A 23,321-nucleotide genomic window follows, 5' to 3' on the forward strand; every position below is an offset into this window, starting at 1 on the left:
ACTTTGCCATGTCATAGTGATAATAATATAGTTGGCTAACACTTGTTTACGCTTCATAAACACTTGGCTGAGTTGGCTTGAAACTAAAACTGGATCGTCATCTCATTCGTCTCTATCATCTTCTTCTCCTACCTCCATACCCTGACTCTGCATTTTCAAGGTACCACCAACATACTCTTACCTCCTTTTCTTGTCCCTCAAATTGATCATATTGCAGTTGTTTTGCACTGTCTGACTGTTTGATGATCTGGGTTTGTGCTAATATGTGGAAGAAAACAAAATGATTTTCCATTGTTTATGAGCTTTTGATATGTTTAGGTCTTGTAGACTTGAGTTTTGATCTTGATATTGACTAATTGTAGGTTATGTCATTGCATAATTGAATCTCATAGTTAGTTGCAAACTTGCAATAACTTGGAAATTGGATCATAGGAGAAGGATAAGGTTCTGTTTCTGTATTTTCATTATTTTAATTTCTTCTACTTCCATAACTTATGCACTCTGCCTTGACTGCCTTTTAGTTTCCAAATACTTCTTGTAATGAGGAGTCATGAGATGAATGTCTGTTTTTATAAAACATATCAGAGACTGGGATATTCTTGAATTCAAAATCATACCATTTATGGGAGATATTCATCAAACACTTTTGCTCTCTGTGAATTTTCTCCTCTCTTGAAGTGATCGAGAGCCTTCTCTAAGTAGTAATCCTCATTACACCTTTATCGGCAAAATTATGCCGTGATGTTCCCTATTGTATCAATTAAGGATTATCATTTGGTTTTGAATAGATCCATGTAGTTTAGGGTTTAGGATTATCATTTGGTATCAATTAAGGATTATCATTTGGTTTTGAATAGATCCATGTAGTTTAGGGTTTAGGATTATCATTTGGTATCAATTAAGGATTATCATTTGGTTTTGAATAGATCCATATAGTTGGCACACTTTCACCAAAATTCTTCACCATTCTTCTTTTTCTTCTTTGCTTTTCGTCTATGTACTGTAGCTTGTACAAATGAGCATAAGTGATGTTAATCAACGAATATTTATTTGCACGTCAACTATCATCTCTCATTCGTTATGTGGGTTGCATTTGTCAGGGAAGCGATTGTACTTGCATAAATAGTTGGAAGTCAGGAATCAGGATCAAATTCCTACCAGTAGTCTATCTGTATGGCAACTACCAAGATATACATAGTGTAAGTATTTCTATATCTCCCTTTTTTTCTTGCATACATGCATCATTTAATGAACTTGGACCATTCCTATTTGTTTCCTTAAAAACTTCTCCCTGAACAGACTTTGGATCTTGAAACTACTTCTTGCAGGTACTACTCTTTACATGGACATGTGGAGACTATGGCACGAGAAGTACAGCGAGGAGTTAATGCAATGGAAGGTGTTGAAGGAACACTTTGGCAGGTAATTGATCTCATTGATTTTGATTGCAGTCATCTTTGATATTGAATGATCACAATCATCTTTATTACTCATCACAACTATCAAGATAGCCGAATTCTACTGTGATAGTGGCCCTTTAATATTCTGAATGGAGCTTTGTTTTGACTTGATTAGAATGGAGCAGGTGCCTGAGACACTTCCTGATGTAATATTGCAAAAGATGAAGGCCCCTCCTAAGGCAAATGATGTGCCAGAGATAAGGCCAGAACAACTTGTGGAAGCTGATGGTTTTCTCTTTGGATTTCCATCGCGTTTTGGTGTGATGTCAGCTCAATGCAAGGCCTTCTTTGATGCCAGTCATGAAATATGGGAAACACAAGCACTTGCCGGCAAACCTGCTGGAATCTTCTGGAGTACTGGATTTCATGGGGGAGGCCAGGAGCTTACTGCGTGAGTTTCCACTTCTCCTTAAAACCTTCCATGTATAAACCAGTTCACTTGATTAGTCTTGGATACTTGTTTGTGTCATTGACTCCATTAACTGTTCGTGCATAAACTTCATATATGAGATAAAACTTAGGGAAGACCTTATAGTGTTGTGTCTACTTTCTTCCACAAGGACAATAATATGTTCTAAATTTTCATTTCACTTATGGTGACTTGTAGCTCCAATAATACTGAGCCTTAGACAACACTTATGGGGCTTTCCCTTTGGCCTCTGTTTGGGGTTTTGTACCCCAAAAAGAGAAGAATTTTTATTTTCACTTCTATAATACAATCTGATTTCGTGAAGTTCATTCATTTTCATTCCATGTTCTACGTCTGCAGATTAACAGCAGTAACACAGTTGGCACATCATGGCATGATATTTGTCCCTCTTGGGTACACATTTGGAAAGGGCATGTATGAAATGAACGAGGTGAAGGGTGGCTCTTCTTATGGTGCTGGAACATTTGCAGCAGATGGATCTCGTCAACCAACAGAGCTGGAACTACAACAAGCCTTTTACCAGGGTAAATACGTGGCTGGAATTGCAAAGAAGCTTAAAAATTAAGGTCTTTCGGTTTCAGTTTCACCATCACATAAACAACTTTAAGCAGTTGTATACTCATATACTCACTGTCAAAAGAATTATCAACTATAAACTGATACATCGTAGTTCGGTCCAGTATTTTCGGTTTATCTCGTTGTTTCTTTGTCGCAAATTGCACAAAGTTTGTCATTGTTTTTTATGTCGTCAAGATTAAGCGCATTCCAGCATCTGAGACAATCCTAACATCATATCTTTTCCCTTCAAACTTGCATTATAAATCCGGAAAAATTCCTCACTCAATTCTTGGGCAAACTCGGAATTGCATAAAAAAACAGAATATGAAAGTGAAGAAAAATTTATTCAGTTATCAACAAACGATGACTCTGCAAGATCAATAGCCCGTGCAAGACCAGCAGCTTTGTTCTCACACTCTCTCTGCTCCTCAGCTGGAACACTGTCGGCCACAATTCCAGCTCCGGCTTGGAGATGAGCAACCCACTCTCGCCGCTTATTTGTGTCCTTGTATGAATACATTGTATCATATCGAAAGCTAGTTGGGAAAACAATAGTTCTCAGAGCAAGGGCGATGTCCATGTTTCCAGAAAATGAAATTCCTCCAAAACCGCCACTGTATGGACCACGTCTAGTCACTTCCAGCTCATCAATCAGCTCCATGGCTTTTACCTGCATAGTTGAAAATGAAGTCATTTAAGAATGAATCTAATCATAAGCAAGTCCATCTAAGACAGAATAGGAATCTCGATATCATGTTCCTATATATCTAATCTACCAACTACATGTTCCCAAAATCTGTTGCAAGTCCACGACTTCATTTCCAACTATATAGGTTAATCCTCTTCAGCACATACAGGATAATGTTAGTCAACTAAGGTGACTTCTCACAACATGAATGGCAAACAACCAATTAATTAGAAACTTTGAAAGCATAAATGCAGAATAAAAAAGTGTAATAGGGCTCATGATGAAAACCTTTGGTGCTCCGCTGACAGTCCCAACCGGCAATGCAGTTCGTAGAACATCCCAGCTACTTAAATGATCAAGCAACTCTCCAGTGACCTACCATGAAAAGTGGTGAGTTCAGTGGAGTTAATTCATTTCATTGCTGAGTTCAGTGGTGACATCAAACTGATGAAAATACAGTGTACATTCTTGATACCCACTCCACAAGAATAAATTGAGCAAAACTACTGTATACAAGTACGTGGATTCTTAAATAGGCTAAAGGCCACTCATGATTATTATGTGTGTAGCAAAGGAAGATTACTTACAGTAGAACTTATGTGCATGACATGGGAATAACGCTCAATGTTCATGAGCTTCTCAACTTTGACAGAACCAGGTTTTGAGACCTGCAAGAAGAATTAAGCATATGATAATGGCCACTATATACTCAATAAAATAGCAGAATGAAAAGAAAAAAATTAATAAAATTTGAGAGATAATAACTGGTCAGATCCCGCACAAACCTACTGAGCCAGATTTAAGGGTTTTTTTTTTTTTTCTTTTGGTGAAACAGTTTTTAACGGGTAGTACAGCAATATGTTGCCTTAATTCGAAAAGACACATCAGACTGAAAAATTTCTATGCAAATCAAAGGGCACTCCATCTATGGTGTATCTCTTCTCATGCTATGGTTGGCCTAAAGTCAAGAACTAACACCATCAAATGCTCAGTCTCCAATTTGATGCAAAAATAGACACATGAAATTCTAATTCAGAAAATTAAAATTTAATATCATTGGAATGGAAAGTTTAGCAATTACCATACTCCTATAAAATATAATAAAGTTTGCCTCTTTTGCTGTAAGTCTAGGGAAAGGGGATACATAAAGGAAGTGGGTTTGATTTGTTATTTTATCAGCTTCAAGAACCAAAAAGAGAAACAAAATCCACAACATGCTTAACTGGAGCTCTAGAGCAAATGCCATAGTAAGAGAGAATCAAATATGCCATAGAAAAGAGGATACACTTCTCCAAAGTAACAGATCTTTGTGGAGAACTTTGTGATATGGTAATAAATATTAAATCACTATAATATTTCAAACATCAAGGCTCTCTGATATAGAATTTCTATCAACCTGAAAACAACAATTTATGCCAATTTTACAGTCTGGAGAGTAAAGTAGCAGAGAGAAAAGAGTATAAACCTTCCCGACATCATTCCTCCCCAAGTCAACAAGCATAATGTGCTCTGCGCATTGCTTTTCATCATTCAAAAGCTGATTTTCCAACATTAGATCTTCTTTAGGTGTTTTTCCTCTTCTAACAGTCCCAGCAAGAGGTCGATTGGTGATTGTTCTCTATTAACAACCAAGAAAACAACCAAAGATAATGAGAATGTTATAGAAAAACAAAAGGAAAATAAACATAGCAATATGACTAACACTATAATAACCCAGGCACCCAGCTAGTAACAATGTCACATAATAAATTAATAAGACGAAAACTCAGATGACAGAGGTTTTTGGATTTCCATGACTTACATTCTTAACACGTGTAAGAATTTCTGGACTTGAAGCAACCAGAATACAGCCTCTACCCTGATCACAGGAAGTAAGTAATCAAATAACATCAGATTGCACGGTAAACAAGAATAAACAAATAGTGGTTTACTCAAAAGGAGGCAAACCTGTAAATAAGTCATGTATGGACTCGGATTAACTATCCTTAACGATCGGTAAATTTCGAATGGGTCTGCAAATGTTCGCCTTTCAAAGCGCTGACTTAATACTATCTGAAATATATCCCCAGCTAAGATGTGTTCTTTAGATTTCAAAACTGCTTCCTTGTATTCCTCACTTGTCATGTTTGAATCCTCCAATTTAGCACCAAATAGATGAGTGTGTAACTTTATTGAACCTGCAGGCAGCCTCGGGCTGGAATTGACTTCTTACATCAACCTTAAGATAAAAAATAATGTGATGAAAAGTATGGAACAACAATTTTTTCCCCTGCCCTCAGGCAGCCTCAAGCCGAAAAAGGACAGTTGAAAATCATGCATTTGTAAAACACCCAAAAAATCACACAAAAAAGAAAAATGATTGTATTCTAGCACACTTTATACTCAAATCCCAACCAGCACTAACTTAATTTTCCTTCAAAATAGATTAGTTCACCCTTAACATTGAAAAGTACCTTCAAACTTTTATGAGCCAAACCTTAAATTTTTTTTTTTTTTTCTGATGACCATGGCAACCACAAAATGCTGCCATGTCCTCAGCTATGACCTCCCAACACATGCTGTGGCATAACTCTATTGATATCCAGGCCATAGCAGTAATATTTTTTTTTTCTTTATTTTAATATATTTATTCATTCATTTATTTTATATATATATATATATATATATATATATATATATATATATATATATATATAAATATATTTCTTTTTTAACTGAAACGGTGGCTTAGTGGAAGGTAGGATAGAAGAAGAAACACTTGAAAATAGAAAGAAACAGGAAGAATTGATTACTCACGTGATAATGTCATGCACTCTAGATACCAGTGTTTCCAATCTATTCATCCCATCATTGAAGGCCTCCTCAACTGAAGAATACCGATCTAATTGCACCCAGTGAATTACATGTGCTTTCTATAGTCACAAGATTAACAAATAAAATGGTTATACTCAGAGAGCATAGCAACCAATATGTTCAAATGCAAATTTACAACTAAAAGAATGCAAGTAGCTCATTCTCCTAGTTTTATTAATGGATTATATAATTTGTTTTACCATGGAATTCTTTTTTTCTTTAAGGAAAACCATGGATTACTTCAAAAATATTGAAAAAACAATGATCTTAAATATATGAAGAATGTATGAATAAGAGTAATTGCAAAGGAAGAAGCTCTTTTTAACGAGCAGATATGTTATACTGACTTGCATTTAAATTTAGGTATGGTATCAAATTATTCATTCTTCATCTCACTATGTTTCAGTGAGTAAATTGGACAAAGGTATTGAACTCTGGCATGAAAATCCAAGTACACAGAAATCAAGGCAGCTAGTGCCACTAAATAAAATTTACCTATAGTGACAAGAAATAAAAAGTTATCAACTATAAATTAGAGTCAAAACTTGTACATAAAGAAAAATAATCGGTCATAGATCAAAGTACCTTCTCCACATGATCAAACACTATCACACTATCATACAGGCCAAGATGAAGATCAGGAAGATTTCTGTCATCTGGTGGTGCACCACTGAATGGCAGCTTTTTCTTCTCCACATAACGCACTGTATCATAAGAGAAGTAACCAACCCATCCACCTGATCAAAGATTTAACACCAATTAGTCATTTCAAAAGCTAGACAACGCAAAAAATTGACTTCTGTAAGAATCCATAACGTCAAATAATATATAGAATTTCTGTCAACAAAAAAGTACATGCAAAACAGACTGACCAGAACTTGTATCTGCATAATTTAGAACTTAGACACAAACTAAGAGGAAACAAACAAACAAAAATATGTGTTCTTCGGGAAGAAATTCATCACCACGTGACAAGTATCTAACACCACAAGAGGGGTGGTGATATTAAGATATGAACACTATGAGTAAAATTCAAGTTTGTTATCCATGCACTTCTCTTACCACAAAATGCTTCTGGCATCTCATCAAGACGTTGCGGTATCCATCCCTCCGTGATTCTCTGAGGAACAGTCATTGGATCCTCCACAATCTCCTCTGTCCTACGCCCTTCTCTATGGTCCATAACTGTAACCATGTTCTCTTTTGCTACAATCTCAATAGTTGGTTGCGCTCCAATAATACTGTACCGCCCCTAACAAATATTCACAGAAAATTAAACATATGATCCAGTACTGTATAAAATGAGAGTCAGGTGACATCAAAAACAAACACAAATGTGCAAAAAGACTGAAGAATCTTACAACATTGGAGTCCTTGAAACCCGGATCAACTGCCTCAAAAAGAAAACTCGGAGCGTCTCTATCATCCTCCTTAACCAGACACCGGTAAGCAAGCACAGGAGTTAAGTGATCCGAAAATATACTTCGGTATAAAGGAATTAAATTCCCATTTTTCGAAGCCTCGAAAAACCTCTCTGACTGCTCAGCTGTAGCAGCATTCCAATCAAACCTCACATTAGTATACTTTAAACATATTTCCAGTGCTATTCACAAGAACTCCATACATCATTTTTCTTCAATTTTGAATTCTGAACTGAGCTCACTACTCAGCAAAATGTACATTTCTAATGTAAATCGAAACACGAACATCAACGGAGTCCAGAAATTGAAGAGAGCATTGTACCTACTGAAAGAGACGAAATAGCGGAGCATCTGAGTGAACGGACACGCGCGGTGGAGCGAAGCAGAGGTAGAGAGCTGCAGACTCGGCCGTTGAAATTGACGGTGACGGTGGACGGCAATGCGAGAGTTGACGTCAGCTGACGGGAGCTGACGGCGGCTAGGGTTTCCATGGTGGAGCGGAGGAGGAGGAAGCAGCAGGACTAATTTGAACTTTCAACAGACCGGGGGGTGGTGGTGTTAACTTGTCGCTGCGGTCCTGCTCTGAGAAAGAAGAGACAGATTTTTGTGGGCCTTTTATTTGGGCCCCATGTTGTGGACTGAGATCTCGTGAAAAATATGATAAAAAACAAAAAAAAAAGGAAAAATATCCTGAAAAACGTGGAAACAATATGATGATTTGCTCAAAGAACAACACCCAATGATCTACTGATAAACTCAACTATAGAAAAGTATCCTGAATTGTTCAAACAAAAAGAAAAATATCCAGAAGAACATGGAAACAATATGATGATTTGCTCAAAGAAGTTGCCCAGTTTTATACATAGATCTTATACTTCTTTTGACACTCAACAAAATGAAAATCGAACTTATAATTATTTTGATACTGTTTGCTCAAAAATTGTCTCAACCACGTGTCACTTGGTTGAAGGTTTTTTGGTTTACACGTGTTCTTTTGGCTTAGTGACATGTGCACGGTCGTGCCAACTCGAGGCTAGGCGAGCTTTTGTTATGGTTCTTGATCTTGCATTAATCTGACTTCTAATTAACTGATATATTGTGGACCGAAGAATATATGATTGATCTCAACCGCGGGGTTATCTCTATCTTGGATATAAAATTTTAACACGGATCGGCCTTAGTAGCTGGAATCTTTGTGATGTGATGTGAAAGTATTTATGACAATAATTTTTATGATTTCCTTAATTTTTGCATACAATAAAGCATAATTAAATGGGAGGAAGTAAATAGCAGAAAAGTGGATGCAGGTAAAGAAATTGCAGGAACGTAAAGTGCATAAAATATAGTGCATGATAATAACAAGCAAGAAGATAAATTGTAGGTATATAAAGTGCAGGAAAGATAGATAAATACCGGTAAAGAAAAACGGTAAGATAGAACAAGTAAAGCCTGATAATTATGTTGAAATGTTGACAAGTTATTGAGATAAAATGTATAATCGCGTTGAGCGTTTGGTCGAGCACATCTAGCAAAGATGTCTATGGTCTTTTTTATAGTGAAAGATAAAACTACTGAATAAATAAAATATACAATCTCGACTGTAACTGTCGAGACCGTATTGATCGATTATAAGAATTCAAAGTTGAGAACCAAAATACAGTTACGTGCATTTGAATAGAGTAACAACTAACTTGGGAATTGAAACTCATAAACATGCATTCTTGGCTATAACTATCGAGACTGTATTGACTACAAGAATTCAAACTTGAGAACCAAAGCACGAATAAAACTCATAACCGTGCATTCTTTGTAGTAACTGTTGAGACCGTATATGACTACAAGAATTGAAATTTGAGAATCAAAGCACAGTTACATGCATTTGAATGGAGTAACTGTTTGGCTCCAATTTTGTTGCAGCTGGTCAACAGTCTCTTTTATGCGCGGGCGTGCCAGCACCGTTCGGGTGCGGTCGTCGGGGGTGTCCCTTGACCTGACTTCTATCAAGCGATTGTAGACGAGGAGAGCACCAACCTCGTCGTGGGATTCTTTATGCCTCGTGGCGAGGACTTTTGTTGAGTTTCTTCTTGTTCACACAATCGATACTCGACGTCGTAGATCGAGCAGAGCGAAAATCACCGGGAAGTGGGGAGAACTTGCTAAAGCGTGACTTTAGCTTAGCTGGTTTGCGAGGGCGTTACCCTTGCTTGGCTGGTTCTGTAACCGTTGTGGTCGCGGCACTACCGTCGGCTCCCGAGGAGACTAGGACCGAAGCACGTTGACAGAGGGTTTGGTACTTGCTAAAGCGTGACTTTAGCTTGGCTGGGTTGCTAGGGCGTTACCCTTGCTTGGCTGGTTCTGTAACCGTTGTGGTCGCGGCACTACCGTCGGCTCCCGAGGAGACTAGGACCGAAGCACGTTGACAGAGGGTTTGGTGGCACTGAAAGTCGGCTTCTGAGAAGACTAGGACTAGGAGTGTGAGCACCGATAAGAGAAAGAGAAGGAAAGGAGTTGCTCTTAGAGAGGTTTGCTCTAGAGAGAACTTAGATCATCTTAGAGATGTTTTGATGTATGAATGAGTTGTGAATTGGTCTATGTTGTAGCCTCTATTTATAGGCTACCAAGCAACACTATTTGGCCTTAAAAACAAATCATAATGGGTTAGGTTTGAGCACTTAAACACTTAATGGAATGTTAGGTTTGAGCACTTAAACACTTAATGGAATGTTAGGTTTGAGTCATTTTCTGCTCCCTTATCCTTCAATTTTTATCTCCACTAAGAACTCAGATTCAACCTTCGATTTCTTCATATGAAATGATCCACCATGAATGTAGATTGTTGTGGTAAAATTTCAGAATTTATTTTCATGTGGTTGGGCCGGAAATGCTGCTGGACCTCTTACAGGTCCAGTTTTCCAGTTTTGCTTCTGCAGAAAATTGGATTGATTGTTTGAAGGCCTTCCACTCAAAACTAGCTCTGGCACTCTTCATAAGAAATGATTCTTGGGCTGTCTAGAATGGATCTGCAGAGTTTCAGCTCATTTCGAGTTCATTTGGTCAGTCTGCCAACCCTCCTTCCTTGTTTAGCTCGGTTTCTCCTAACCGAAGTAGGAAAATGTGCTATAGTTGACTTTTCATTTCCATGTTTGGTAGGCCTTATTTAGCCTCTTAATAATATATTTTTGAACTTATCGAAAATATATATGTGAGCCACTGATATTGGCTCAATTTCTCCAAGACACGCTTTGTCAAACCAAAATGCTCATTTTGGGTCCAAACAGTAACAGCTAACTTGGGAATTAAAACTCATAACCGCATATTCTTGGCAGTAACTATCGAGACCGTATATGACTACAAGAATTGAAAATTGAGAACCAAAGTACGGTTACATGAATTTGAATGGAGTAACAGCTAACTTGGGAATCAAAACTCATAACCGCGCATTTTTGGCAATAACTATCGTGACCTTATATTACTATAAGAATCGAAACATGAGAACCAAAGCACGGTTACATGCATTTGAATGGAGTAACGGCTAACTTGGGAATTAAAACTCATAACCGCGCATTCTTGACAGTAAATGTCGAGACCGTATATGACCATAAGAATTGAAACTTGAGAACCAAAGCACGCGCGGTTACATGCATTTGAATGGAGTAATGGCTAACTTGGGAATTAAAATTCATAACCGCGTATTTTTGGCAGTAACTGTCGAGACCGTATATGACTAAAAGAATTGAAATTTGAGAACCAAACCACGATTACATGCATTTGAATGGAGTAACAGCTAACTTGGGAATCAAAACTCATAAATGTGCATTGTTGGTTGTAACTGTCGAGACCGTATATGACTACAAGAATTGAAACTTGAGATGTTTGCAAGTGAAATAATTGTCTCTTCAACACAGCCGCATCTCTTTTCGGAACGGTTACATGCATTTGAATGGAGTAACAGCTAACTTGGGAACCAAAACTCAAAACCATGCATTCTTGCCTGTAACTGTCGAGATTGTATTGACTATAAGAATTCAAACTTGAGAACCAAAACGGTTATATGCATTTGAACGAAGTAATGACTAACTTGGGAATTAAAATTCATAACCATGCATTCAAGCTGATTATCCCAACTTTTATTCTCTGCGACTTTGAATTCCATAAATTTTCTTTGACTCCTGCAATTAATGGATTTTGTAAACTTGATGAACACTTAAGACTTGTTTGGTTGACAGAAGGAATATTAATTCCATTGTCTTTTCCATGGGGATGGGTAAAAATTCCTGTCAGGTTTCATTTCCTATATTTTGTAAAGCAGAGAAAGCATTCATAAAAGACCATTTGATTTCCCTTCCGGTGTTTGATTGGTGCAGTAAAGGAAAGGCAAAAATACATCTATGTTTCAATAATACCCTTATATTTTAAAATAAAAATAAGGATTAAATATTGTTTACTCCCTATACTTATAGGGTTTCATCGTTTCAGTCTCTGACCTTCGAATTTCACCTAAAAAGTCCTTGAACTCTCAATTTCCTCCCATAATCCCTGTCGTTAAAATTTTATGTTAAAGTTGCCGAAAATGTCTATTATGCCCTCACTTACTTTGTTTTTTTAAATTTATTTTTTCTCTCTCTTTTATTTCTTTTTTTCATTTCACCTCTAAAAGGTCTGTGGATTGGAACCATCTTAATGAGGAGATGAACAGAAGGAGGCAAGAGAGTCGAAAGAAGAAGAAGAAGATCGAGGTAAAAAGAAAAAAAAAAAAAAAAAAAAAAAGAGGAAGATAATTTTTTTTTTTTTAAGTAAATGAGGGTATAATAGACGTTTTTGATGGATGCTTGACGGCAGTGACCAATTGGGAGGAAATTGGGAGTTCAGGGACTTTTTAGGTGAAATTCGAATGTCAGGGACTGAAACGATGAAACCCTATAAGTATGGGGAGTAAGCAGTATTTAACCCTAAAAATAACATCATGAAAATTTAAAAGTACACCAATTTTGACAATAGCACATTTGAGCAGGAATATTGTAGTTTAAAATTTTCATAATAAATGCTGGGAAAGGAGAAGGAAAAATCAATCCCATGGAGTCTGAAAGGAATGATCTTTCCCCCCTATTTTCCCTTCTGTCAAGAAAATACTTCCAAAGTTTGCGCCTGCCAAACAAAGGAAATGAATGACTTTCCTTTCCTGATTCCTCATATCCGTGAACCAACCATGGTCTTAGGTTTGGCAGGTTAGTCAAACTTCAATCTAGGTTTACCGGTCGACCTTGGCCTAATTTGGTAACAGCCACAACCTAAGCTATGCAATCTCGCGGTTGCGGTGTCAGTCAACTTCATCCATTATTATTATGGTCATTTGACCAAGGTTCTAACAATTTCATTCATTACCCCGCGGTGCCGGTCAATTTCATTCAACAGCCCAAACTATTATTGCGGTCCCAACCAATTTTATCTATAGCAAATTACCACAAACTACAAACTCAGCCCAACTTTTCCCGTGCGCATACCCTGTTTTGAGGAAATTCATGCGGTATATCAAATTACCCATGCGCAAGGCACAAACCCATGCGGCCTTAATTTTGTTTATTTTCAAGATTTTTTGTTAAATGATATTTTACTAAAATACCCTTCACTTAGACCTAGATATGTTTTTCGTTTAGTTCAGTTTGGTAGATCTGGTTTCCTCTTCGTTCGAAACGAGCTCTGATTCTCTTTGTTTTTGAATTGAATCAATTCTATCTTCATGGATAATCAACCCCATACTTTTTTCTATTTATGCTCACGTCTTTGCTATATAAATAATATTTTTTTGAGGTTGTGAAATATACAAAGAAATAGAGAACTATTACATTTCATCTTGACTTTTCTAATAAACTACTCATTTATATAATAACATCCCAAAATTTATTTACACATTTTACAGAATGAAACTTAAACAATATATATTTTTTTATGGCTTTGCTGCTTCCCCATATAAGTTGCTTTAAATTCCAGGTCTTCTCATGATGAAGAAGTTTCTCCAACAAAATTTTCTCATGTGCTTGAGGCTTTCTTTGATTTCCTTTCCAATTTTATAGCACATTTTCTACCTAAACTCTTCTATCCTTGACTTCTTGGTTATCTGCAACTTGTTGTATATAGTTTAGGATATATACACTCCACAATCAAACTAGAAAATGCATAAAGAAATTTAAGTGAAGGTATGCATTTAGTTAAAGCTACTGACATTGAGTAAGGTAGGTATAATGAAATCTTACAGAAAACATTGCTGCAAGCATATTCCATGTAGTAGCAAATACACATTTTGTCATCTTCTTCCATTACAACAGCCTTCCTCTTTGCCACTGTGATTTATCTGTGTATATGATATGCGAATATATGAGTATTGCTAAAAACTAAGAATATTGACCTTTAATAGAACATCTTTATGAATACATATTAACCTTCACTAGCTTACTTAGTAGCTTACACATGAAATTCATGTGTTATGTATTTACACAATCATGCGGTATTGCGGTATAAAGAACACAACTATAAGGGAATCATATAATGTATCCCACATTCTCAAGCTATTGAAACACACCTCAATGGGGTACTAACCCTCAATAGGGTATTGACCAAAGGAGCTCTAATATTGACCAAAGAAACTAGGATATTAAGTGTCATATGTTGCGTAAAAATTTGAACTCTTCCATTTCATGTAGGAAAAGAAAGGTACTGATCCTCAATACTCATTGCACATATGACACATTTTAATGCTAATGACCTTCAAAACTCAGGTTTTACTCAAGCCATATAGCCTACAGCTACTCAATCCTCACTAGCTTTAATTGCAATTGAAATTTTAATGATACTGACCATCAAAACTCATATTTTACTCTAGTTAAACATGCTACTGCTACTCAGTCCTCACTAGCTTTAACTGCAATTGAAATTTTAATGCTACTGACCCTTAAACTCAGGTTTTACTCAAGCCAAACATGCTACTTCTACTCAATCCTCACCAACTTTAATTGCAGTTAAAATTTTAATGCTATTGACCCTCACAACTCAGGTTTTACTCGAGCCAAACATGCTACTGCTCCTCAATCCTCACTAGCTTTAGTTGCAATTGAAATTTTAATGATACTGATCATCAAAACTCGGATTTTACTCTAGCCAACATGCTACTGCTACTCAATCCTTACTAGCTTTAGTTGCAGTTGAAATTTTAATGCTATTGACCCCCACAACTCAGGTTTTACTCAAGCCAAACATGCTAGTTGCTACTGCTATTCAATGCTCACTAGCTTTAACTACAATTGAAATTTTAATGCTACTGACCCTCACAACTCAGGTTTCACTGAAGTCAAACATGCTATTGCTACTCACTGCTCACTAGCTTTAACTGCAATTAAAATTTTAATGCTACTGACCCTCACAACTCAGTTTTTACTCAAGCCAAAACAGGCTACCGCTACTAAACTCTCACTAGCTTTAACTAAAATTGAAATTTCTCATCATTTCTAAATAGTTTCATGCATTTTCTCGTCCTAACCCTAACTCACTCTATTGTATCAGAAAGTTCCTAATCAAATCTCAAAATTAGTAGCCTACTATCCTATATATAGCCACATAAATTCGTTATTCACTTACTTCGGATTTCTCAATAACCAAACCAAACCAAACAATCAATATATCATGAATCAAAGATTATACCTACTGACCCTTAGTGACTAGAAATTTCTTTTGCTACTGACCTTCAAGGCCTACGCCGGAGCCTAGTTTTGTTGCTTCGTCGGAGCCTCATTTTGTTGCTTCGCCGCCGGAGGCTCGCCTTGTTGTTTGGCCTCCGGAGGCTCGATTTGTTGCTTCTCCACCGGAGCCTCGATTTGTTGCTTCGCTGCCGGAGCCTCGATTTGTTGCTTCGTCACCGGAGCCTCGAATTGTTGCTTAGCCGCCAAAATGGAAGAGAGGTTTTGATTTTGGGGAGAAATGGATTTGAAAGAGATATGAGAGAGAAACAGCTGATGTATCATGATATAGAGTGAGTGGCAATTTTTGTAATTTCATAAAAGTTTAACTGTCCTTTCTGTCTTTAACGTATAGAATCGTTATTGTAACTAGCTTTAATTGACCGCACGGAGACCGTGTCTGTGGCTCTTGCGCATGGGAAAGAAATGTAAGAATTCGTAGTTAACGTTCATTACCCCTTTTATCTATTATACTGCTATCCATTCGACGTGCGACACATAATCTGGAATATATGACTACAGTGGTGACTAACTTCATTCCTTATACTGTGGTTATTTAACCACATTTTCTACAATTTCATTCATTGGGCTATGGCATTTGACTACAGTGATTCTTTATTTTGGCGGTAATTCAATCGCGGTCATTCATTGTGCCGCAGCCATTCAACTGCGGTCTCACATGCCATTCATCGAATTCAGGTAAATAGCTATGATATGGGTCACGTAAACAAAAATGCTTTGTGGGCTCACCCCACCTATCTATCGCGTGGGCGTTGCCAAATTTATATTCAAACAGTTACTCAAGACACATTGAAAGGGGTATAAATGTATGACACAAGCAAGCGCCACTATAGTATATAAGACATTCTTAACAACTAAAGTAACAAGTTTCTATGTTAGTTGTGCTCGCATGTAATCTTTAATGCTCATGAGTATTCTATGTGTAACCTAGCTGGCTGGCTTTATACAAACACTCATGGTACCAGCCTATTTGGACCCACTGTTTTAACCCAATTTTTTTTTTTTTAAATAAAAAACTAGTGCAGCTGCCCTCAAGCCTTGATTAATGAAACTGCCGAATACAAAGGGGAAACATTGAGCCTAAACCCCTTATTACAATAAACATCTAGAGTATGTCCCGAAATAATATCAAGAATCTCTACAAAATACATGTATTCAAACAAGCACCAACTAGCAAATAATCAGATTACACAAAATCATGCTGCAATATCTATCTTTATTAATCAATAATTCATATGCTTCATTTGGTACAAGTGTACAACAAATAATCAGGTTTTCAATGTAAAGAATGTACTACAACAGCTATTACAAGCAATCACAAAGATTAATCTCCTGTGTATAACCTATACTACATTTTTCTTTGTTATTCTTCTGTCATCTTTTCTAAAGGCTTGATGTCAAAATTGGGAGCATTGAGCTCTAAGCTGAACATAATTAATTACTCAAGACAAGTCCGAAAAAACCGGATTCCCTGTTCAAAAAAAAGAAAAAAGAAAAAGGTTAATGTCAAGAAGCAAACATTGAGAATCAAGAATACAACATAAATGAAATGCAGACCATCTCAGAGGCTGAGATATGTGTCCTCACCTGCAATGCAAATGTGATGTCCCCTTCATCTACATTCAATGTCACTCTCTTGGATTTTATATCTCTGGATTGGCCACTGAGTTTGAGGAGGCCCTGCAAATTGATGATGCTTCAGTAACTGACTAGTTTCCCATTTTCCAAGTTGGTATGTACTATTAAGAGGAGTTATATTAACAAAATGTATTTTCTTACCTGGTCATTTAGCACTTTGCACATACTTGAAAATTCAAAACTCCCAACCGGGGGAATTAGTGTTGCTTTGCAGATGTCTATGTAAGATTTGTTTAACTGCATACGATAACAAGTTTAAGAGATCAGTAACAAAGTATGCACATGCTTCCATTATCTTTATGGTCAAATAGTAGCCAGAAAACACACCTCTCCTATAGTTGTATCTTTCTTCACACCACGGAAATGCTTTGCAGCAGAGCACATTATAATCTGTGGTCATGCAGATGAGGAAATATATCAACACTTGTTAAACACAACTACAAGGACTAAAATTTACACAACTAAACTTAGAGACATAGAGCCAAGGAATATTAGCTAGCAATTAATTTAACGGCACCTTGCAGACTGAGCTAAAGCAATGACCAAAAATTTATAGCCTGTCAATATGTTCAATTGATGGCTTGAAAGTAGTGAAATTAATAAAGAGGAGTTCAAATACTCCTGCTATGCACTTGTACAACTGAATACAATACTTGCATGAGGGTTACCTGTTGATGTTGAGGAAGACATTGTATGGTATCCACTACTGGTGACTTGAATGTCTTTGACAAAGCAATGGCCATGTGATCAATTCTCACCTGCAACCAGTGGTAAAACTCGTAAGCAAAAATATAATATGAACTAGCTTTAATTGGATGTATGCATTATCAGACTTCTGCCACTTTGAGTCTCTTAGTACTAATAATACCGTGGAGTTAAAGTGAAACAATTATAGGTCTGAAATTTGAAAACTAATCATGGGAAGTTATTAAAGAGGAAAATAGAAAAGAAAAAGAATAGTCTATCTAACAAAAGGGACCAAAACTCCTCTTGATGAAAATGACATAAAAGTCTACAATGGATAAGCATGGTGTCAATAGTAACTACTTACAATATCAATCTCCTGTTTTTTCACCAGAGCAAGAGCTGGAGCTGTCTGTTGCTCAGAGAATGGATTCTCTGCTGTTGATGAATTTAACTTGTCAGTAGATTCTCTCAACTCTGCTTCCAGCATCTCAATTGCACTCCTGGAAAAAAGAAGTTTAGGTTAGGCTCATGCCCAACAGAGAGCTCAAAGATATCAGTATGTTTTTTGTTTGGTCATCGATATCAAAAATGTTACCCTAGTCTTATTGATACACTTTTCAGTAACTGGGATAGAAGTGGACCAGTTCAACTTGGAGGACCGGGATTTTTGAGGGACTAATCAAAGCTAGGTTACAACCATCCTAAATTGCCTTCATACTGGAGTTGTATCAACCATTCTTGTTCTATGTTTTTCTACTTTCGTATTAAGGGTAAGCTATATATTCCAATATTTTGCTTTTAATGCTTCTGTAAGATGTTCCAGAAGTTAAATAAATGATGTTCAGTAAGATGCTTTTGAATGCCTGAGCTTTCACTAACCTGGAAATACAGAGAGCTTTCCTCATATCTCCAGATGCAGCAGCAACTTTCTGCCAATTTCATACAATTAGTACTACATCATATAAAGATGATTTTGATAAAAAGGGCAATGGCCTCAAAATCCAAAAAAAATCTTCTTTGAAATATTATAAATCATGGTAAACTTACTCTGGCACAAAGTTCCAATGCATGTGGTTGAAAAACAGTGTAAGGTAGTGCCTGTTGAAACAGAATAAAAGACACAATTATTACTAAGAAAGACTAGTTAGCTACAACAATAACTAGCTTCTACTCATAATTACAAGTATGACAAAAACAACACTCTGATTACATTAAACTAATTTTTTCTTTAGCAGGATTATTAAATCCACTCTTATCCAAATCCTTATCCCAAGGGGAAAAACAAACATTCTTAATCAAGGTTCCCGATGAAAACTATTTCAAGATTTACATACATTAATGAGTTGAACATGTAAATGAACTCTACATGTATAGTAGAAAGTCAAAAGGAGCACAAACTTACCATAAGCCTCTCTTGGAGAATCTTGAGAATCTGATCCTTAGAGTATGCCCGAAAAGTTATAACCATAGGCTTACCTAGAAGAACATATGAGTACAAGCACCAGTAATTACTACAAAAAGATTATAGATTTCTAAACTTGTATGCAGAAACGTTAGGAAATACAAAAGTAGGTAATGAACTCACAATTTAATGACTGAAGTTTTGGAACAAAACGATCAGCTAAGTCGATTGCATTTGCTACTCCTGCAATGCGAATATATTATGAGCACTTAACATACAAATGTGGCATACATTTTAAAATAGATTGTGTTATTGACTACAGTTAGTACCTAAAAGTATACATCTTGAGAATGGGTATGTTGTGAGCATGAAAAGGTCATGGAGCACTACCCGGTCTTTAGTGATTAAGTAATCCAACTCATCAGCTATTATCAACCTGATAAAATAGAAACCGCTTAGATTCACTCTCTTGGTCACATCAAAATTGTTAAGACGAGGAAAGAAGCATTATGAATTCATCTGGAAAGGCAATACAGTATAGGTTGCAGATAATTTGCTTACATCATCTTAGTCCCATCTGACTGAGGCTTTTGAGAATATAATTTCTGAAGAAGTTGCAGGGAGGTAGTGCCATTAGCTTTCTTTTGAGGTTGGTATTTACCAAGTATCTGCCAAGCAAAATTGGATAAGGACATCTGATACATTAATCAACAATAGTATTTGCTTCAAAATTTGAGTACCTTAGCGAAAATATCAGAAGTTTTTGTTAGCGATGTACAGTTCAATTCCAACACATCCGGTTCCTGAAATCCACCCTGGTAGTTAAAACAATTCAGTGTCAAACACTTCATACTTGAAGCAATGAAGCCATTTCTAGACGTGAAATATGATATTGCAACGAGATAAACACAATCACATTTTAGGGCTTGAAAATAAATCAATTATAGCCTAGATATTTTGAAGTTCTGACATCTATACAAAGTGAACACATAAACTTTAGAAGGCGATAATCTCACCTCTCCTGCCCAATTCACCAAAAGCTGTTTCACTTTCTCCATGGACAAGGACTTTCCGGTCCCAGGACACCCGCATACATATAAACTCCCGGCCTTCTCTTGCTCTATGCATGACTTGCAGAACTCCAGAACCCTCTTCTGCTCCACATCGCGGCACGCAACAGTAGAGGGGACCGTTGACAAGTGCAATGCCTCCTTCACTATCCTCATCTGCTCCTTATCTACAAATTCAACACAATTCGCTAATTTAGAAACAAAACAAACACATTTTCTCCCAAAATTTAATCTCAGTTTGTTTAAACAAGGCTTGCCTCTGGGATTCCAATTCGGCTTAGCAACAATCGGTGGTTTGCAAAAGGCTTGAGGCTTTTTCTGACTGAAATACTTCTCAATTCCCTGCAAAAACAAACACACTTAAGTACTCTTGATTTGCCCAATCGTTTCTCGGATTCAATTCTTACTATCCAATCCAAATCTCACATTTGCAGGAGTGCTGGTGCAAGCACTGAGGTTCCGGCGAGCCGATTTACACTTCATCGGCGACGAGACAGGTCTCGGCTTCATCGGCGACGACGAATCGGACCTCAACTTCCGCTTCTGAGGAGTCAAATCACCGCCGGATCCGACTACCTCCTCCACGCTCCTCTCCGATTCGACCTCAACGTTGCGTAATTTCGCGACGGAAGAAACTCCAATGCGCTTGCATTTCATCGGACTCAGCTTCATCGGCGACGAATTGGATCTCAGCCTCCGTTTCGGAGGAGTAGAAACTCCGGCAGATCCGACGGCGTTGGATTCAAGTTCAACGCTGAGGTCGGCGATGGAAGGCATTGTGAAGATGTGACGGGAATCAGAGGCTTGCTTAAACCTGGGAGCGCCAAGGGGTGTGAGGCTAAGAAACTAAGAAAGAGTCCAAACTCACAGGTTTAGAACTCACATATACAAGTAAAAAATCAAGATTCCACTTCAAAGAGACTGATTCCACTTGAGATTAAGTGATTAACTGCAGCAAGATGCAAAAAAGTAAAACCATTACAATTTTAGAGATTACTCGGTCTAGAAAACTCAAATCTACCAAAAATTGATACGAGATAGAAAACTCACCGGCCGTAGGCCATGAATCGAATGAATTGATACGAGATTTCTGGGTTTGAAGCTTTGAATCGAATCGAACTTCAAAGGAGAGGTCGAGAGGCGAAGAGTTCTAGGTTAGAATCGAATCGAACTTCGGCCGTAGGCCATGAATCTCTGATTAGATACGAGATTTTCTGGGTTTGAAGCTTTTATCGAATCGAACTTCAAGCCTTCGAGGCCTCGAATCGAATCGAAGAGTTCTGGGTTTGAATCGAATCGAGAGCCGGAGAGGGTTTGAGTGATTGAGTCTGAGAGAAAGGGCTCGGTTCGAGCCTCGAGGGGCTGAGGGAAAGAGTGGCTGAGCAGTCTGGGACTCTGGTCTCTGGGTGGGATGGTGGAGTGGCGGGTAGTAGTCGTATTACCCCTTTAGGGTTTGGAGAGTTATAGTCTAATCGACATTACCGTACCAATACTTCGGTAGCCAACATTTTCGGTTCGGTTGGTACTCGGTTGGCTGGTTTGTCTCGGGAGGATTTGCCAGCCCTAGGCTATATAGAGGGAGACGGAGATTTCAATGGAAATTGAAAAAGGGTGTAGGGATTTTGGTGCCTTTTAGCGGGAATAGGATTTTCATTTGGCGCGCGCAGACGTGACCGGTTTTCAAAGTGGGGGCGGATCTAGTAGTAGGCCTCATAAAAAAGTCCGCGGATCAAGTGGGCCGATGGAGGCCCGCCGGCCCTGAGCGCTAAAAGCCCGGCCCGGCCCGTTAAAAGCTCGCAAAACCCGGCCCGGCCGGTAAAAGCCCGCTAGGCCCGGCCCATAAAAGCCCGTAAAATATTTTATATATATATATATTTGTGTGTGTGTGGAAGTTTTTATACTTCTATATAGAATATGTGCATTAGTGCATATATATATTCTACATATTGGTTGACCAATTCGATCGGATTCGAAAATATGGTGAAATTGGCTAAATTTTTTACCACACTCATAATTTATTGTAATAAACTCATCCAACGGTCGGTTTTTCCATTTTCTTTGAATTGATAGGGGTTACTCTTTGGAGTGTATGATATATAAATATAGGTTTATAAGAGTAACTAAGTTTGACCTAGTGGATCGAATTCGAAACGAGAACCAAATTGGCTGAATTTTCTACAACCACCATAAAACATTACAATCTCTCCATCGAGCGGTTGATTTCTCCGAATTCATATTCCACTTCATGGTTGCTTTAGAATAAACCTCAACAATTTAAATGTAATGTATAAGTCATACAACTTTAGGAGGAAAATTGGTATAGGCCAATGTGTTTGTAATTAAAATTAATTTTTTTTAATCTCATGTCCACACACATCCATCGATGAAATATTTACAAACGTGATGTGAAAAAATAAGCACGTTTCGCTGTCGTCATGCCATCGGTCAACCAAGAAAACATACAAGTGATGACGGTTGACCAATTCGATCGGATTCGAAAATATGGTGAAATTGGCTAAATTTTTTACCACACTCATAATTTATTGTAATAATCTCATCCAACGGTCCATTTTTCCATTTTCTTTGAATTGATAGGGGTTGCTCTTTGGAGTGTATGATATATAGATATAGGTTTATAAGAGTAACTAAATTTGACCTAGTTGATCGAATTCGAAACGAGAATCAAATTAGCTGAATTTTTTACAATCGCCATAAAACATTACAATCTCTCAATCGAGCGGTTGATTTCTCTAAATTCATTTTCCACTTCATGGTTGCTTTAGAATGAACCTCAACAATTTAAATGTAATGTATAAGTCATACAACTTTAGGAGGAAAATTGGTATAGGCCAATGTGTTTGTAATTAAAATTAATTTTTTTTAATCTCATGTCCACACACATCCATCGTTGAAATATTTACAAACGTGATGTGAAAAAATAAGCACGTTTCGCTGTCGTCATGCCATCGGTCAACCAAGAAAACATACAAGTGACAACGGTTGACCAATTCGATCGGATTCGAAAATATGGTGAAATTGGCTAAATTTTTTACCACACTCATAATTTATTGTAATAATCTCATCCAACGGTCCATTTTTCCATTTTCTTTGAATTGATAGGGGTTGCTCTTTGGAGTGTATGATATATAGATATATGTTTATAAGAGTAACTAAATTTGACATAATTGATCGAATTCGAAACGAGAATCAAATTAGCTGAATTTTTTACAATCACCATAAAACATTACAATATCTCAATCGAGCGGTTGATTTCTCTAAATTCATTTTCCACTTCATGGTTGCAATGAACCTCAACAATTTAAATGCAATATACAAATCATACGACTTTAGGAGTCAAATTGATAT

At 37.2% G+C, this 23,321-nt stretch overlaps 3 protein-coding genes and 1 long non-coding RNA gene across 9 annotated transcripts; 1 reads left to right on the top strand and 3 right to left on the bottom strand.

Annotated features, from left to right (window-relative positions):
• The first annotated feature begins 1 nt into the window (after position 1).
• Positions 2-2,583, top strand: LOC133706607 (probable NAD(P)H dehydrogenase (quinone) FQR1-like 3). 4 transcript variants are annotated; one of them, XM_062132141.1, is made up of 6 exons: positions 14-160; positions 363-444; positions 1,101-1,199; positions 1,329-1,422; positions 1,576-1,851; positions 2,230-2,583. In XM_062132141.1, the coding sequence occupies exons 4-6, from the start codon at positions 1,343-1,345 to the stop codon at positions 2,453-2,455; spliced, it is 582 nt and encodes a 193-aa protein (XP_061988125.1). In that variant the 5' UTR covers positions 14-160; positions 363-444; positions 1,101-1,199; positions 1,329-1,342; the 3' UTR covers positions 2,456-2,583. The 4 variants fall into 4 exon arrangements, with proteins under 4 accessions (XP_061988122.1, XP_061988125.1, XP_061988123.1 ...); XM_062132139.1 differs by having other exon boundaries at positions 15-160; positions 1,586-1,851; XM_062132138.1 differs by lacking the exon at positions 363-444 and having other exon boundaries at positions 2-160; positions 1,586-1,851.
• Positions 2,584-2,674: 91 nt separating this feature from the next.
• Positions 2,675-7,996, bottom strand: LOC133706602 (anthranilate synthase alpha subunit 2, chloroplastic-like). 3 transcript variants are annotated; one of them, XM_062132131.1, is made up of 11 exons: positions 7,733-7,993; positions 7,351-7,535; positions 7,052-7,241; positions 6,575-6,726; positions 5,933-6,048; positions 5,084-5,330; positions 4,938-4,994; positions 4,602-4,754; positions 3,724-3,804; positions 3,425-3,511; positions 2,675-3,118 (listed from the first exon to the last, which is right to left on the bottom strand). In XM_062132131.1, exons 1-11 carry the CDS (start codon positions 7,899-7,901, stop codon positions 2,795-2,797), a joined length of 1,761 nt encoding a protein of 586 aa, XP_061988115.1. In that variant the 5' UTR covers positions 7,902-7,993; the 3' UTR covers positions 2,675-2,794. The 3 variants fall into 3 exon arrangements, with proteins under 3 accessions (XP_061988115.1, XP_061988117.1, XP_061988116.1); XM_062132132.1 differs by lacking the exon at positions 2,675-3,118 and adding an exon at positions 3,127-3,290 and having other exon boundaries at positions 7,733-7,996; XM_062132133.1 differs by lacking the exon at positions 7,733-7,993 and having other exon boundaries at positions 7,052-7,230; positions 7,351-7,476.
• Positions 7,997-13,172: 5,176 nt separating this feature from the next.
• LOC133741876 (uncharacterized) lies at positions 13,173-15,568 on the bottom strand. Its single transcript, XR_009862203.1, has 3 exons — positions 15,144-15,568; positions 13,662-13,759; positions 13,173-13,525 (listed from the first exon to the last, which is right to left on the bottom strand). It is a non-coding gene; the product is annotated as an uncharacterized LOC133741876 (long non-coding RNA).
• Positions 15,569-16,357: 789 nt separating this feature from the next.
• On the bottom strand, positions 16,358-20,769 carry LOC133745525 (cell division control protein 6 homolog B-like). Its single transcript, XM_062173609.1, has 16 exons — positions 20,382-20,769; positions 20,213-20,297; positions 19,902-20,122; positions 19,626-19,700; positions 19,447-19,553; positions 19,215-19,321; positions 19,069-19,128; positions 18,886-18,959; positions 18,531-18,581; positions 18,363-18,412; positions 17,848-17,983; positions 17,465-17,554; positions 17,124-17,186; positions 16,938-17,033; positions 16,746-16,838; positions 16,358-16,629 (listed from the first exon to the last, which is right to left on the bottom strand). Exons 1-16 carry the CDS (start codon positions 20,730-20,732, stop codon positions 16,597-16,599), a joined length of 1,692 nt encoding a protein of 563 aa, XP_062029593.1. The 5' UTR covers positions 20,733-20,769; the 3' UTR covers positions 16,358-16,596.
• Positions 20,770-23,321: the final 2,552 nt, after the last annotated feature.

Source organism: Rosa rugosa, chromosome 4, assembly GCF_958449725.1.
Source record: "Rosa rugosa chromosome 4, drRosRugo1.1, whole genome shotgun sequence".
NCBI lineage: Eukaryota > Viridiplantae > Streptophyta > Magnoliopsida > Rosales > Rosaceae > Rosa > Rosa rugosa.